We start from the raw sequence: 16,277 nt of genomic DNA, 5'->3' as shown, positions 1-16,277 counted from the left end.
TGAAAAAACTCCATATTAATGCCTATGGGTTTTAAATGGGATGTCCAACAATCTGGACAGATGTCCACATGCTTCTAGCAAGTAAGTGTACATGGATGACTGTTATAATAATATAATAAAAAATAATTTAAAATAATGAATTAACAATTATACAGTGGCAAAAAGAAAACGTTTTTTAATGCTTAGGATGTATTTCTTATATATGTGGTCTGATCTTCATCTGTAATAACAAGGATGTACTTCTGATGTCCTTATTATACACAATGATTTGCACAGTGGTGAGGGGAAATTTTAGACCATTGGAGGATTTCTTGCAGCCCTCTTCAGGTAATTTAAATGTAAATCATTGTTATTGTTTAGTTGTGTGTGTTTTGGTTCATTGTCTAGCTGCATCATCCAGCTTCCATTAATATTCAGGTGATAATCTGCTACCCTGGAATCATATTCTAAATACATTTTTGAATTTATTGTTTATCCAATGATCGCAAGCTGTTCAGACCCCCGAGGCTGAAAAGCTGTCTCAAACCATTATGCTTTTACCACCATGATTGTTATATATCCAAAAGAAGCATTGGAGAACATCAAGCTGGTCTTTTGCATAATACATCCAGCATTTTTCAGGGCGGTGGTTCTCTCTGTGGCGTCATTTCATTAACATATTCTTTTCATGTTTTTTCTTCTTTTTTTAATAATGTGAAGCACCTCATGGATCTGGCTTGTAACGTATTTACTTACACACTTATTCAAACTCAGTAGGCAGAAATTTCTCCACAAGAGGGACTTTTATTGGAATTCGTTTCCAATTCTTATTTCATTCGAACGAAACTACAAACAAAAGTAGTTTACAAGAACTAGACATTTTTGCTTGTGTTTTGCTATTAAGAGTTCATTTCCCCTCCTTTAGCTTTGTACATTGGGTTCTTTGCATGACTTTCTCCAAAAAAAATTACATTAAATTTTCTCAGTTTGTAGAGAGCTTGTATTATAGGATAAGATATCATATATTTGTCATATATTCTTATACACGGTACAATGAAATTCTTTCTTCACATATTCCAGCTTGTTTGGAAGCTGGGGTCAGAGCGCAGGGTCAGCCATCGTACGGCGCCCCTGGAGCAGACAAGGTTAAGGGCTTTGCTCAAGGACCCAACAGTGGCTGCATAGCAGAGCCTGGATTTGAACCGCCAATCTTCCGGTTGTATTATTGTAGGTGACTTAACATACAGACAAGTATTAACATAAGTCAAGTATGTTAAGTTTAAGTGCAGGGCACCTCCTCCACCCACACTTTCAATCTTACATAGTTAATCTGCTTAGCCCTATATTGTCAGTTTTACATACAGTATATGACCAAGAGTATTTGGACCCCCCTTCCCCATTGCCTTTTATTGAATATAGGTTTTAGTCACTGATTCTTTTTGGCTTTTTAGTGTTCTGTTCCCAGCCTGCACTGTGACTGACTGGTTTGTTTCATAAAGACGTGAACAATACAACTGTTTGGGTGTTTGTCTGCATTATGGCTTTGATAAAGATCAAACCATGTTATGAAGACATGCAGGTAATGTATCAGGAGCCAAACCTTTTAAATGTGCACAAAACCTACATATACTGTACATCCTTCTAATAATTCTCATATATACAGTGTATCACAAAAGTGAGTACACCCCTCACATTTCTGCAGATATTTAAGTATATCTTTTCATGGGACAACACTGACAAAATGACACTTTGGCACAATGAAAAGTAGTCTGTGTGCAGCTTATATAACAGTGTAAATTTATTCTTCCCTCAAAATAACTCAATATACAGCCATTAATGTCTAAACCACCGGCAACAAAAGTGAGTACACCCCTTAGTGAAAGTTCCTGAATTGTCAATATTTTGTGTGGCCACCATTATTTCCCAGAACTGCCTTAACTCTCCTGGGCATGGAGTTTACCAGAGCTTCACAGGTTGCCACTGGAATGCTTTTCCACTCCTCCATGACGACATCACGGAGCTGGCGGATATTCGAGACTTTGCGCTCCTCCACCTTCCGCGAGGTCTGTTCTGAGTGGACCCTGCTCTTTTAAAACGCTGGATGATCTTGGCCACTGTGCTGCAGCTCAGTTTCAGGGTGTTGGCAATCTTCTTGTAGCCTTGGCCATCTTAATGTAGCGCAACAATTCGTCTTTTAAGATCCTCAGAGAGTTCTTTGCCATGAGGTGCCATGTTGGAACTTTCAGTGACCAGTATGAGAGAGTGTGAGAGCTGTACTACTAAATTGAACACACCTGCTCCCTATGCACACCTGAGACCTAGTAACACTAACAAATCACATGACATTTTGGAGGGAAAATGACAAGCAGTGCTCAATTTGGACATTTAGGGGTGTAGTCTCTTAGGGGTGTACTCACTTTTGTTGCCGGTGGTTTAGACATTAATGGCTGTATATTGAGTTATTTTGAGGGAAGAATAAATATACACTGTTATATAAGCTGCACACAGACTACTTTTCATTGTGCCAAAGTGTCATTTTGTCAGTGTTGTCCCATGAAAAGATATACTTAAATATCTGCAGAAATGTGAGGGGTGTACTCACTTTTGTGATACACTGTATATATATATATATGTAAAACATGATTTTTCCCAATGTGAAGAACACTGAACCACAGTTTCAGAACACCCAATATAATGCAAGCCAGCTCTATTTGCAAGTTAAACTACTCCATGCTATGAGATTCAAATTCGGGAAGCACTCGTACATTAAAACGTGACTATAAACACCAGGAAAAAAATTGCAGTGTGTCCTGTGTGGACACTTTTTCTACTTCACTGCATTTGAAGCGGAAAAAGATTATATTTATTTTTAAATTAAGATGCTTTGCTCAATATTGGCCTAAATAGTGCCAGCTTGGATGAATGCACTGTGTAATGTTGCAAAAGCTGTATACCCTAATGGATTTGGAATAGTGTCAGTGTGCAGACAGTATAATATTTTCAGCATGACATATATGCATCATGAATTGTTTAATTACAATAAAAATACTAAAAAATATAAAAAAAGTGTTATTTAGCTTTAATTTTATCCAGCACCAAAATTAATCCAGCTCCAATCTCATTTCATCCTCCACCATTTTTCTCACAATCTAATCATTACAAATTACTCTACTCCAATTCTTTGCGCTTGCTAAGGAGGGCTGAGGCTATCTCATGCCTCCTTTAAAATGCATGCAGATCCCTTAATCAGACAACAGAGGTCACAATTGCAGTGACAAAAAACTCCTGTTGATTTACCTCCCACAGACACAGGCAATTGTGATGCCCAACCAGGTCGATAGCACCGCCTAGGAGAGAGCTCAAAATTTCAGCTTTGGTGGGCAAGCTCATTAGATTGCTGTGCCACCTGAGTGCCCAACTTAATGTCATCTAGCTCCAGTTTTATCCAGCAATGATCTTATCCATATTTCACTTAAGTTCTGATTTAATTTATAATTTATCTTTAATCAGATTCCAGTCTCATCCTGTTTCAAGGTCATTCAGATCTGATTTTTCTTCCAAGTTTACTCTAATTCAGTTCAGACCTCACCCAGCTTCAATTTAATCCAGCTTCAGTTTATCCAACAATATTTCTGTTTTTTATACATGGTATAATATACTGGTGCAGTATGTAATATATAGTACACATTATACTGGTGCAGTATGTAATATATAGTATACATTATACTGGTGCAGTATGTAGTATATAGTACACATTATACTGGTGCAGTATGTAGTATATAGTATACATTATACTGGTGCAGTATGTAGTATATAGTACACATTATACTGGTGCAGTATGTAATATATAGTATACATTATACTGGTGCAGTATGTAATATATAGTATACATTATACTGGTGCAGTATGTAATATATAGTACACATTATACTGGTGCAGTATGTAGTATATAGTACACATTATACTGGAGCAGTATGTAGTATATAGTATACATTATACTGGTGCAGTATGTAGTATATAGTACACATTATATTGGAGCAGTATGTAGTATATAGTATACATTATACTGGTGCAGTATGTAGTATATAGTACACATTATACTGGTGCAGTATGTAGTATATAGTACACATTATACTGGTGCAGTATGTAGTATATAGTACACATTATACTGGAGCAGTATGTAGTATATAGTATACATTATACTGGTGCAGAATGTAATATATAGTATACATTATACTGGTGCAGTATGTAATATATAGTATACATTATACTGGTGCAGTATGTAATATATAGTACACATTATACTGGTGCAGTATGTAATATATAGTATACATTATACTGGTGCAGTATGTAATATATAGTACACATTATACTGGTGCAGTATGTAGTATATAGTATACATTATACTGGTGCAGTATGTAATATATAGTATACATTATACTGGTGCAGTATGTAGTATATAGTACACATTATACTGGTGCAGTATGTAGTATATAGTATACATTATACTGGTGCAGTATGTAATATATAAGTATTCTTTACACTATACATTATACTGGTGCAGTATATAGTATATACATACTGTACGTACAGTATATACATGTATATGAAGTATATGGTGTAAAATTCAGTATACAGCATGTTTACTGCATGTACTGGTGTAATATTCAGTATACAGCATGTTTCTTCCATGCACTTGTGTAGTATTCAGTATACAGTGTAAACTGGTGAAATATTACACGATGTTTCTTGCATGCACTGGTGTAATATTCAGTATACATCATGTTTACTGCATGCACTAGTTTAATATTTAGTATACAGCATGTTTACTGCATGTACTGGTGTAATATTTAGTATACAGCATGTTTACTCCATGCACTAGTTTAATATTTAGTATACAGCATGTTTACTGCATGTACTGGTGTGATATTCAGTATACAGCATGTTTACTGCATGTACTGGTGTAATATTCAGTCTACAGCATGTTTACTGCATGTACTGGTGTAATATTTAGTATATAGCATGTTTACTGCATGCACTGGTGTAGTATTCAGTATACTGCATGTTTACTCCATGCACTGGTGTTATATTCAGTAGACCTCATGTTTACTGCATGCACTGGTGTTATATTCAGTATACAGCATGTTTACTGCATGTACTGGTGTAATATTCAGTATACAGCATGTTTACTGCATGCACTGGTGTTATATTCAGTATACAGCATGTTTACTGCATGCACTGGTGTAGTATTCAGTATACTGCATGTTTACTCCATGCACTGGTGTTATATTCAGTAGACCTCATGTTTACTGCATGCACTGGTGTTATATTCAGTATACAGCATGTTTACTGCATGCACTGGTGTAGTATTCAGTATACTGCATGTTTACTCCATGCACTGGTGTTATATTCAGTATACCTCATGTTTACTGCATGTACTGGTGTAATATTAGTCTACAGAATGTTTACTGCATGCACTGGTGTAATATTCAGTATACAGCATGTTTACTGCATGTACTGGTGTAATATTTAGTAATATAGCATGTTTACTGCATGCACTGGTGTAGTATTCAGTATACTGCATGTTTACTCCATGCACTGTTGGAATATTCAGTATACAGCATGTTTACTGCATGCACTGGTGTTATATTCAGTATACAGCATGTTTACTGCATGCACTGGTGTTATATTCAGTAGACAGCATGTTTACTGCATGCACTGGTGTAGTATTCAGTATACTGCATGTTTACTCCATGCACTGGTGTTATATTCAGTATACCTCATGTTTACTGCATGCACTGGTGTAATATGTAGTATAACAATATAGGAATTGAAGGTGTGAAAGACTGAATGGATGACGCAAAAAAGTAGTGCGTTCACAGCGTCTCCAATTACAAAGAGAGAGAGAGAGAGAGAGAGAGAGAGAGAGAGGGCTGAATGAGGGGAGACCTAAGGAGATTTAATGTTTTAAGGTACTGTCCGGATACATGTCACATTCTGATTATTATAAGCGGTTAAGTAATGCAAATGCTGTAGTGTGATGTGATATGTGCAAAAAGTGCGGCTTTGCGAGAGCGCACTTCGTTCGATTTGCACTCTTCCGTCTTTTTGGGAACGCTGCACTGCGTCCATGGAATCCATGGAAATTCTGATTGTGAAAAAATACGAATAAAGGAACCATTTAGTTACTATATTGTCGTGTTATCAGGGCTCGATTGTGAACTAAAAACCGATTCGTTTGTGCAGAGCGAATGACCGGGCTGTGTGTGTGAATGAGCGCTTGCAAGTTTGGTTCCCAAAAAGGGGCGTGGCTGCTCTCGAGGCGGACGCTCATACGCTCGCGGTGGTCCCGCAGTAAAAGCGCGTGCGGGGGTCGCGTTAAGATCTGGTGTAGTGTTCTGCGCGCTAACTTTCAGACGGGGGGTTTAATTTGGCGTTTTTTTGGTCGACCTATATTATGCACCAGGAAGGCGTGCGCGATCTCTGGTGGGAACGGAACAAAATGGACGAGGCGTTGAAAATGCATGGCGTGTTCGTCAGGTTTTCCTGCGCAAAAGATCTGCAGGTTCTTTCCGAGATGCGTTTCGAGTGACTCCAGCGCGTCCGCATAATCCATTCAAAAATAGTAAAAGAAAGAAGATGGCACGTCCGTATGACAATCGGGACATCGTGGAAAAGTATATCTATCACAAACTTTTAAAGCGCGGATACGTGTGGGAGTTCGGCGCTGGATTCGAGGAGGTGGAAGTTCTGGAGCGCAGGCTGCACCGCGTGCTGCGCGAGGCTGGAGATGAGATCGAGAGGACCTACCAGCGCGACTTTGCGGCCATGTCGGATCAACTGCAGTTCACAGCCAGCAATGCGCAGCGCCGATTCACAGCTGTCATCGAGGAGCTGTTCCGGGACGGAGTCAACTGGGGACGCATCGTTGTCTTTTTCGAGTTCGGAGGAACCCTATGTGTGGACAGCGTGAACCGGGAGATGGCGGCTCAGGTGGACAACATAGCCCGGTGGATGACGGATTACCTGAACGGGCCGTTGCAGAACTGGATTCGGGACAATGGCGGCTGGGTAAGTGTTACCGACACATTATATTGCTTTTAATACTTCAAAAGCACCAGTTCATGCAACTCTGCTGGCAACTTCTTATTCGGTACGTTAACGGACAGTTAGAGCGCATGTGTGTGGGTTTTGCGCATGTGCACTTGGGGTAAGGTAGGGGGGTAAGTCTGCAGTACACAGCATATAGGCATAAACTGGTATTGTATGGATCATCAGAAGCCAAAATCTGTTGCAGAATGCAGTATACAGTACAACAGCATATTGCACCAGTATACACTGCACTACATACTAAAACTGCTACTGTATTAAACACACCACTAACTATGCAAAACTGTATAGGTAGTACAGATACAGTGTATATAGATTAATTATATGCATCAAGTATGAAATATCCCAGTTCACAGGGATTGAGTTGCCATGGTGCAGCTATAAGGTGTGCAGTATTTGATAAACATTAGCCTAGATTAGTTTTTGTATACATTACATATACTGGTATTGTATAATTCAAAATGTGTTACATAATGTAGTATACAATAGACTGTGTATTGCATGTAGTAGTATGCAAACTACACCAGTATACACTGCACTATATACTAAACTGCTACCGTATTCAACACACCACTAACTATGCAAAACTCTATAGGTAGTATAGATACAGTGAATATAGATTATTTATACACATGAAGTAAAAAATACTGCACTATTGCAGTTATAAGATGTGCACTATTTGATATTCATTAGCCTATGTTAGTTTTTGTATACGTTAAATACTGATGCTGTTGCTAGTATGCAGTCTATTTGTGTGGCTCTTGTGCATGTGCACTTGGGGTAAGGTAGCGGGGTAAGTCTGCAGTACACAGCATATAGGCATAAACTGGTATTGTATGGATCATCAGAAGCCAAAATCTGTTGCAGAATGCAGTATACAACAGCATATTGCATTAGTATACCCTGCAATCAGACATGCTACAGTATTCAACACACTACCAACTATGCAAAACTGTATATATAGTATAGGTAGTATACATACAGTGTATATAGTTTAATTATATGCATAAAGTATGACATATCCAGTCCGGCACTTTTCACTTCACAGGGATTGGGTTGCCATGGTGCAGCTATAAGGTGTGCAGTATTTGATATACATTAGCCTATGTTAGTTTTTTGTATGCATTAAATACTAATGATGTTGCTAGTATGTAATCTGTTTGTACTGTATATACAACATACTGGATAGTCTGTATACTAGTGTTATTTGTGTAGTATGCAGTATACACATTAGTGCAGTATGTAGTATACAAGTGCATCCTATGCAGTATTGTATAGTATTGGTGCTGTAATATATGGTTTTTACATTGCAATGCAGCCTTTGATGCAAACTGTAGGATGCAACGCTCCCATAATGCACGGTGAAGTTTTCAGGCAGTAGAGTAAGGTGCCATTTAGCGCCAGCTCACCTGCTCAAATGCACGTGGCCTCTGCATCCACCCACTTAATGTGATGCATGGGTGTATTTTAAACACCTACTTCTTGTTATATCAGGTATACTTACCTTACGTGTGCGTTTGTAGCTATTTAGTATGCTTAATATGCAACCTGCTTTACCTTCTCCGACTATGAAAATGACTATAGGAACATCTCTGACAAGATATTTTGTCTGGTGGATTATATTTAGTAATGGTAATATGTTTTGTGCTAGAGTCTGATCTATACAACTTTATCAGTGCCAGCCTCTGCATAGAATGAATGATGCTGAATTTTTGGTTTGCAGACTTTCACCACCCCAGCAGCAGCACCACTGCTAAGCCTGATACACGCATGCTGGTTACACACCCACTTTCACGTTTTAAATCATATGTTGTGCCGCTGCGCTGAGAATGGTCCACCACTCACTCGCATATTTCAAAAGATCTGTCTACATCTTCTGTTTGTGCCCTGACGTATTCAGTCACACACTTTGTGAGCACTATATAAGGTTGCTAGACTCGATGCAGGTACATCCACACAAGCATGATTATCCTTGGTCAAATATGAATGCACTCCTTCAGTTTTGTGAAGTGGGTTTGGGGTTTTGCAAAGCACTTCTACTACAGCCTGCCTGATTCCTGCACTGCAGTGCATGTACGCTGAATAATTTACAGCCCGAATTGAATCAGCCCATCTCGAGCTTTGTGCACTTTCACATGAAACGATGAAACTTCTGACAAATACCTGGTTGCGCACAGCATGATACCTCAGATCATCACAGTACCAATCTTTTCTTCAGCCCAGAAAACACTTACTAGCATAAATCCGAACGAGAGAGTCATTAATCATGTGTTAGATTTACAGACTGGTATGAGGAATGGACTCATTGGATATTGGATTTGTCTTATTGGATTAATATGAATATGACACCAAAAACTGGCAAAGCACAGTCCAGTCTAGACTCCAGTCAGGTTAGCCTAGTTTTTGTTTTTATTTTTGGCAAAATGGCACGCAGTGGGACAATACTGGCCCAGAGGAGTCATTATTTCTGTCTACAAGTGGGCTGGGGCAAAATTAATAGCGGTCATTACTTAACACATCTGCTGCAGGTTACTCTTGAAGTGAAAGCCTGTCTGACATAGTGGGGTAAAAGGCAGGTCCATACTGGGAGAAATGCCTACTCAGCTATGCCCTTTCACCCACTTACCCCCTCCTAAACCCTATATTATTAGTGTGGCTATCACAATTTGCATATGAACATTGAATATGAATATTTTCAAACCGGAATGTGAAAATATAGGTTAAGGGTTACTGAATTACTCAATTAATATTTGAATTAAAATCACATGATTACAAAATCATGCTTAAATGCACTTGTAAATGTTTACCACAGCACCCCTGTCATCAGATGCACTGCCTCTTGAGTAAATGTGCTTTGACTTATCTGGAGATCGTATAGATTTACCATTAAACCATTAAAGTGCATTCTTCTATCTAGGCAGTCTTCAGATTCCAATTTTCATCCTTTTTAGTGACTTAATGATTGGAACTCTTTTTATTTTATGAATTTGCATTATTTTATAAGTTGAAGATAGGCAGGGGGACATTATTTAAAGAATCATGCCCATCTACCATGCCATTTATGGCCAACAGAGGGAGCATGGAGGTGCAGATGATTGGCGTGCTGTTTTCCTATAACACTCAGTCCCCTGTGCCTTGTTGAGCGTTAATTCACTCAAGGTATAGAGATGTGTGTTTAAATATGGTTACTGTGCTATGCATTTGCTGGCTTCTCTGTTCTTCTCTGAAAACTAGATGTCATGCTCGATTCTGACTGGTTTGCTGCAGACGCAGATGCCGGTACTTTTTATCTTTTCTTGGCAACCCAGCCAGCCTTGCTGGGTTTGTTCTGGGTTTCCTTTCTTTACTCTTTTTCTGAGAACTTGGATGTCACAAGCTTGTAGGTTGAGCATTATTGTGGCAACCTGGTTTTATTCTTACGCGAGGATGTTTTGTCATTCATTTGTTACTGTGTTGCTTTTATTATGCCCACCTTTTTATTGTCCCATTTCCCCTTTTGTTTGTGGCTTTTAAACACAGTGTTGTTCTTCATTGGTTAAGTATCTCGCATGTTGGGTTCATTTTCATTTCTGGCAGGTGTGGGGCTACACCTGGCACCTTGGTAATGAGGAGCGACCCACCCCATTACACTTGATATACAGTATATGGGCACAAAGAATTAATTAGCTTTATTCAATCATAATCAATTACCAGGAATTATGAGGCCATGCCACAAAATTGAAATTGCTTTGGTGTTTCAGTCACACCTATTGCTCACAGGTGTGTGAAATCAGTAAAATAAACTAAATGATATCCTGTTACTTTGTCATTACAGTTCAGTAAAGAGCTTTTTGTTTTCTAGCATTGCTGTTACTGTGCAAAATGCAGGGCTCATTGAGACCTTTGAAGAAGCTCCGATGACCTTCTCAGCAGAGATGTTCACAAGTCACAAAATAGCCTGTGTGACGCAAACTGAATAAATACAAATAACAGAATTTCTTACTAAAAATTAAAAGCAGAAGGTCTGATTGATTCAGAAAGCGCTCTTCCAACCATTAACTCCAATTCTGTAGGAGCGTTCCATTCACCCCAGTTGTTCCTGTGACGTGCACTACGTAGGGTATTCCACCATTTTAAGTAAGATTCCAATCCAAAGGTAATGAAAATGTTCAAATGAAGTGAACTTCAAATATAATTGTCACACATAACTAATGTTAACACATCCTGATGCTAGGGATGAGTCGAGTCCGAGTCATTTGAAACTAGTCCGAGTCGAGTCTGAAGTCTCTGTGTGTGCAACTTATGTGCGACCCCATCACTGCTTCACAGAGCCCTGATCTCAACCCCATTTAGAATGGAATGGAATCAGGATGAATGGATTACTGAATGGAATTGGATGTCCGACAGCCTACTGGTCAGGCGTCCAGGTTTTTGGCCTAATAGAGCTTAGCTTTGATACACCAGCTGCGTCTCTATTATTTGATTAGTTTGTTTGTTTAATCCCATCTTGAAATAAAATACTGGTTATCGATTTTTTTAATATAAATGCAAAATGCTGAACTAGTTCTTGTCAAGTTGAACAAGTAGTCTTAATGTTTTTTGATAATTTAATAGATGACAAACTGACTGCATCTCTAGTTTGTATGTCTGTACATTGGGCAAGTCTGATTATAAATAATGACTAATAAACTCTTCATTGATCTCCATTGTCCATGCTGCCTCGTGATCAGACAATACGCAATTAAGATGCAGTTACCACAGAATTACATTTTAGCTCATTTTAGCTCATGTTTGCATTATTCACAAAGCAGCAGCAATCTTGGCCCGAGGCACAGAATAGTTAATTTAATTGATTTTGTCATGAAAAGAATGCTTAGGGTTTGTCTTAAGATGGATATTGCTCTGGGAATTGGACACACACTAATGTTCTGCTATTGTGTCTTTGAATTTTGCCTTCAGGAGTTTTAAACCTTTAAACCTTTGCGCTGAGACTTGGTGATGTCTACTTCTGGATTGTTTCAAATGATGGTGCTATATTTTTTTAGTGTCCTTCTTTATCAGTGTTCTGTCAGTGCTCTTTAGACATAAGCCATATGTGAAGGTCATGGTTTTAAAATAATAATTTTTCTCTCAACCAGTCTAAGCTGCATTCACAAGGACGTTCATGGCATCCATCAGACTCATAAAATTTCAGAGTGTGTCTGTATCAAATGATGCCCGTTCAGACGTTTGTGAGGTGAGTTACTGGGGTGAGATGAGAAGGATTGCGCAATCAATGGTCTAATTGATTCCAAAGGTGTTCACTGAGGTTGAGGTCAGGCCACTGGAGCTTAAAGAAAACTGAGTGCAAGGCAGGGATACACCTACCTCATGGTACCAGTTAATTCCCAGGCATACTCAAGTATTCACTCACCTACTCACTTATTCATTTAAACCACCTTCTACATGCTTTTGAGAGTGAGAAACGTCTCACAGACAGTACTGGAGTTGAAGATTGAACCAGAATTCCACTTGACCAACTGTACCATCATGCTCCTCTATTCGTGATTCGGAATTTGTTCGATAAATCAAGGCTAACACATGCCTTCTCAAACACGAATGAGGTGGTTTCAGGGTTTCAACCAGTCAGTAGGAGCTGCTTTTCTCTCTTAGAGTTCTTAAAGTGCCCGACTGGGTCGCCTATAGCATTAGACAGCTGTGTCACCTAAGCGCCTCCTAATATATAATCAACTAAACTGTAACTTCAGGCAAAACAAGCTGATGTTAGAATTCGTAAATATGCATCTAATTCACAAACTCATAAAACAATAAAGTGTATTTATACAAGCTAGACTTAATTTAGACTTTTCCAGTTCCCCTATTGCATTGCAAAACACTGGGCTCTTCTTTTTACCAGCCAGTGGCAGGCTATTACTTAAAGTTGTATCATACACAGAAGAACACGCTTTACTTGCTTGCTCTTCTGTGGTTGTGTTGTGTTTGTAGCGTGCGACTGGGTGGGCCATTGTATTAGACTGCTGTGTCACCCGATACCTTGTGGTGAACTTTTAACCAGGATGAAGTGGTTGATGAATTGAAAAATTAGTCTTCTATTACATTCTTTAAGATCAAAGTGATGAACAGATGACTTTTGTAATCTGATCATATATGCTGCTTTTGTTTTACCTTCAGGGTTCATCAAGTTTACAAGGCTAAGTAATAATGGAAGCTCAAATCCATTTTTGGTTCTCCTAAAATTGTTCTGGTATTCTTTTAGTGATCTTGACTTCTGATGTAAAAATACCACCAAATGTCTAACAGACCCTCCCATTGAGCTCTAAATTGATCGAATGGCTTTGCAGTCATGCCAGACACAAATGTCATCTCCATTTTTAGTCAATGACGGCTACGTCTTCTTCTTCTGAATCAATGTGATTCATTAATTCTTGGATAAAGCATTTCCTTCTACCCAGCATGTGATCAAGTCTGACTTTTCAATTGAATTTGACATTCGATTGAATTTTGGAAGATATTCAAAGACTTGTGTAATGTAGACTGTGTGGCAGAACCACTAACTATAATGACTCAGTTGTGTATGGCTGAATGAAGTGAATAATAGAATCGATACAGAATTGATGAGATTTAAAATATACATGGCAAAAAACAAAGTCAAAGCTGTAAAGCTGACGTGGAGCCCTGTTTCCTCCACCGTTTTTACACCTTTGAAGGATATGACACTTATACTTCTTGAGTTTGAAGTATGTTTGCTTTATCATAACTGAATTAAATACACTTTTTGATTTGGGGGGGATTGGAGAGGTCTGACCCAATACGCAGTTGACTCAATCTAATTCAGAAACTCAGAAAAAGTATGCAACTGTAACCTTGATAAAGACGCGACCAATAATGGGAGTCAAAGCAAGCAAGAAATGCTATGGTCCACTTTAGGGGTGTCTGAAATCGTATTAGTCCAGTCATGAATATGGGATGATATACATCTGCGTATTCAGTATTATTAGTCTAATGGTAATCTTAGCTTAGACATAAAAGGTGAAGACACAATCATATGCAGATGATATTTATTGTTTTTATAAATGAAATTAAGTAAACACGTCGTACACATGCTACAAACATAAATGTGGCATTTCACTGCTAATTTTAGTCCAACATTTCTATTCATTTCTTTAGTTTACCACAGTGAGCGCTTACCATTTACCATGCAGTCTTGGTTCTTTCTGGATCCTGGTTCCTGGAATCCTAACCTTAAATTAAGTTTAACACCAGATGGCTACCTATTCTTCTCATTCTTAACAGGTGTGCAATTCAAACCAGCTGACAATTTTCTTTTTGACATTTGCCCCCCTAAGCCATGACACTTTAATTTTTGTAAGGTTTCTTTTAGCAAAAGTGGCAGGTCAAGAGGCACGTTTTTGGAATATTGAATATTAAAATTACACATTCCAGGTCTGCCTAGCTTACACGGCGTTTGTATTAAACCCAAAACACACTTGTGTTATTAAAATAAATTAGTTCAGATAAAAATGCAAATGTAAAAAGGTACAAAGATTCTAAAAATGTTGTAACTCAGTTTAAGGGGCCAATTTTCCAGGGTCATTTGGAGTATCACCAGCAGAAGCTTCTTGTATGAACATTAGTGCTCATAATACAGATTAGCAACCATTGTTTAAATTCAGATTTGCTATGCCTTTATAAAACAAAAGCTCAGATTAAAAGTAGAGAACTCTCACACACTGACCCCACTGAATAAAAACAGCTTAGTTCAGCATAGTTGCTCACCAGCAGGACCAGGATAATGTACGGCCTTACACTTACAAGCAAGCAAAACATGCCAGCTTTACCAGCGAGACCAGCAAAATTTTGCTTCTCCAAGCTTTTGATGGACTAATCTGCCTGACCAGCACCAGACCGGCACTATCCAGACCAAACCAGCCCAGGCTGACCAGCATGAAATTCAAGCTGCCGTAAGCTGTTTTTTTCCCCCTACAGGGGACTGAACTGAAATAAAGCGGTAGTTCTCCTAAAAAAGTTCTTCATAATTGTTCTTTAAATGTCAGAAAAGGTTACGCATTAGATCTTTTCCTCACATATTGCTTTATTTTATTCAAATATAGACCTTTGTTTCCCGGAGATATAAAATAGGTCATTTAAATCCATCTTATTATTAATGAGGAATCAGAGCTAGTGTGCAAAGTATCCTGTAAACAGTATTTGACTAAATGTATTTGGACACCTAACCATGACTTTGTTGGAGATTCAATTCCAATGTCTATTTGGACTGTGCCTTTAGGAATTTGTACCCAAAAACTGTCCCAGAAGCACCAGAAGCACCCAGTGTTTTCATGACAGACTTCAAACCCTTTGTGATTTTAACAGTATAATAAATACTGAAGATAAGTGAATGAATGGATATATAATCAATAGGTTTCGCTTTCATTTTCAAGGATTGGCACAAGTCACCAGCTTTTATAGTACATGTTCACTTTGTTTATGGACCATGAACTTTGTACCATGTACTGTAGTCCTTTTCATTATGATTGAATAGTTATAGATAGGTAGCATGGTGGCAGCTAGTATCGGTGCAGCACAGCTTCATGGTTTGATTCCCAGCCCTGGTTACTGTATGTTATGAAAACATGTTTAACATGTTCTCCCTTTGCCTGTGTGGGTTGCCTTATTGTACTTTGTTTTCTTTCCTATTTCCAAAATAGTTGGATTGGCTGGTATTCTGATTTACCTCTATTTGTGAATGAGTGAGTACATGTATGATCTTGTGCAGGTTTCCTTTCTTGCGGTCAGGCTTTGGACCTACTATGACTTTGACCAGGATCACATGGTGCAAGATCTTGATCCCGTGTGACCCCCACACTACCTGGACTCAAGTTGACAGCACTCATTTTCATTTGCCCCCAATTTAATAGATATAATAGAAAGCCAAGCTGCACAGTGGACACAGCAGGGTGTTGATGTCACACAGATTCAGGACCCTGGGTTTAATGTTTAACCCTGGATACTGTCTGTGCTGATTTTTCCCACGCACACACATGACTTTTTTAACTGCACCTGGGTTTTCTCCCACCAAAATGATGAACTGGTTACTTAAGTTACCTAAGTTTTGAGTGACTAAATGAATCAGTGTGTGAAGTCCTGTGATGGACTGGCACTTTGTCCATGGTGTATTTCTAGCTTGTACCCAGTGTTTCCAAAATAGG

The 16,277-nt window shown here is 38.6% G+C and overlaps 1 protein-coding gene across 1 annotated transcript in view; it reads left to right on the top strand.

Annotated features, from left to right (window-relative positions):
- Positions 1-6,408: 6,408 nt before the first annotated feature.
- The window catches only part of bcl2a (BCL2 apoptosis regulator a), an 87,399-nt gene continuing 77,530 nt past the window's right edge, over positions 6,409-16,277 (top strand). The window contains exon 1 of the mRNA XM_062985552.1: positions 6,409-7,050. Coding sequence (XP_062841622.1) covers positions 6,619-7,050 — 432 coding nt within the window. The 5' untranslated portion in view covers positions 6,409-6,618. The remainder of the gene's footprint in view (positions 7,051-16,277) is intronic.

This window comes from Trichomycterus rosablanca, chromosome 23 (genome assembly GCF_030014385.1).
Source record: "Trichomycterus rosablanca isolate fTriRos1 chromosome 23, fTriRos1.hap1, whole genome shotgun sequence".
NCBI classification, from domain to species: domain Eukaryota; kingdom Metazoa; phylum Chordata; class Actinopteri; order Siluriformes; family Trichomycteridae; genus Trichomycterus; species Trichomycterus rosablanca.
This window is presented reverse-complemented; position numbering and strand designations above follow the sequence as displayed.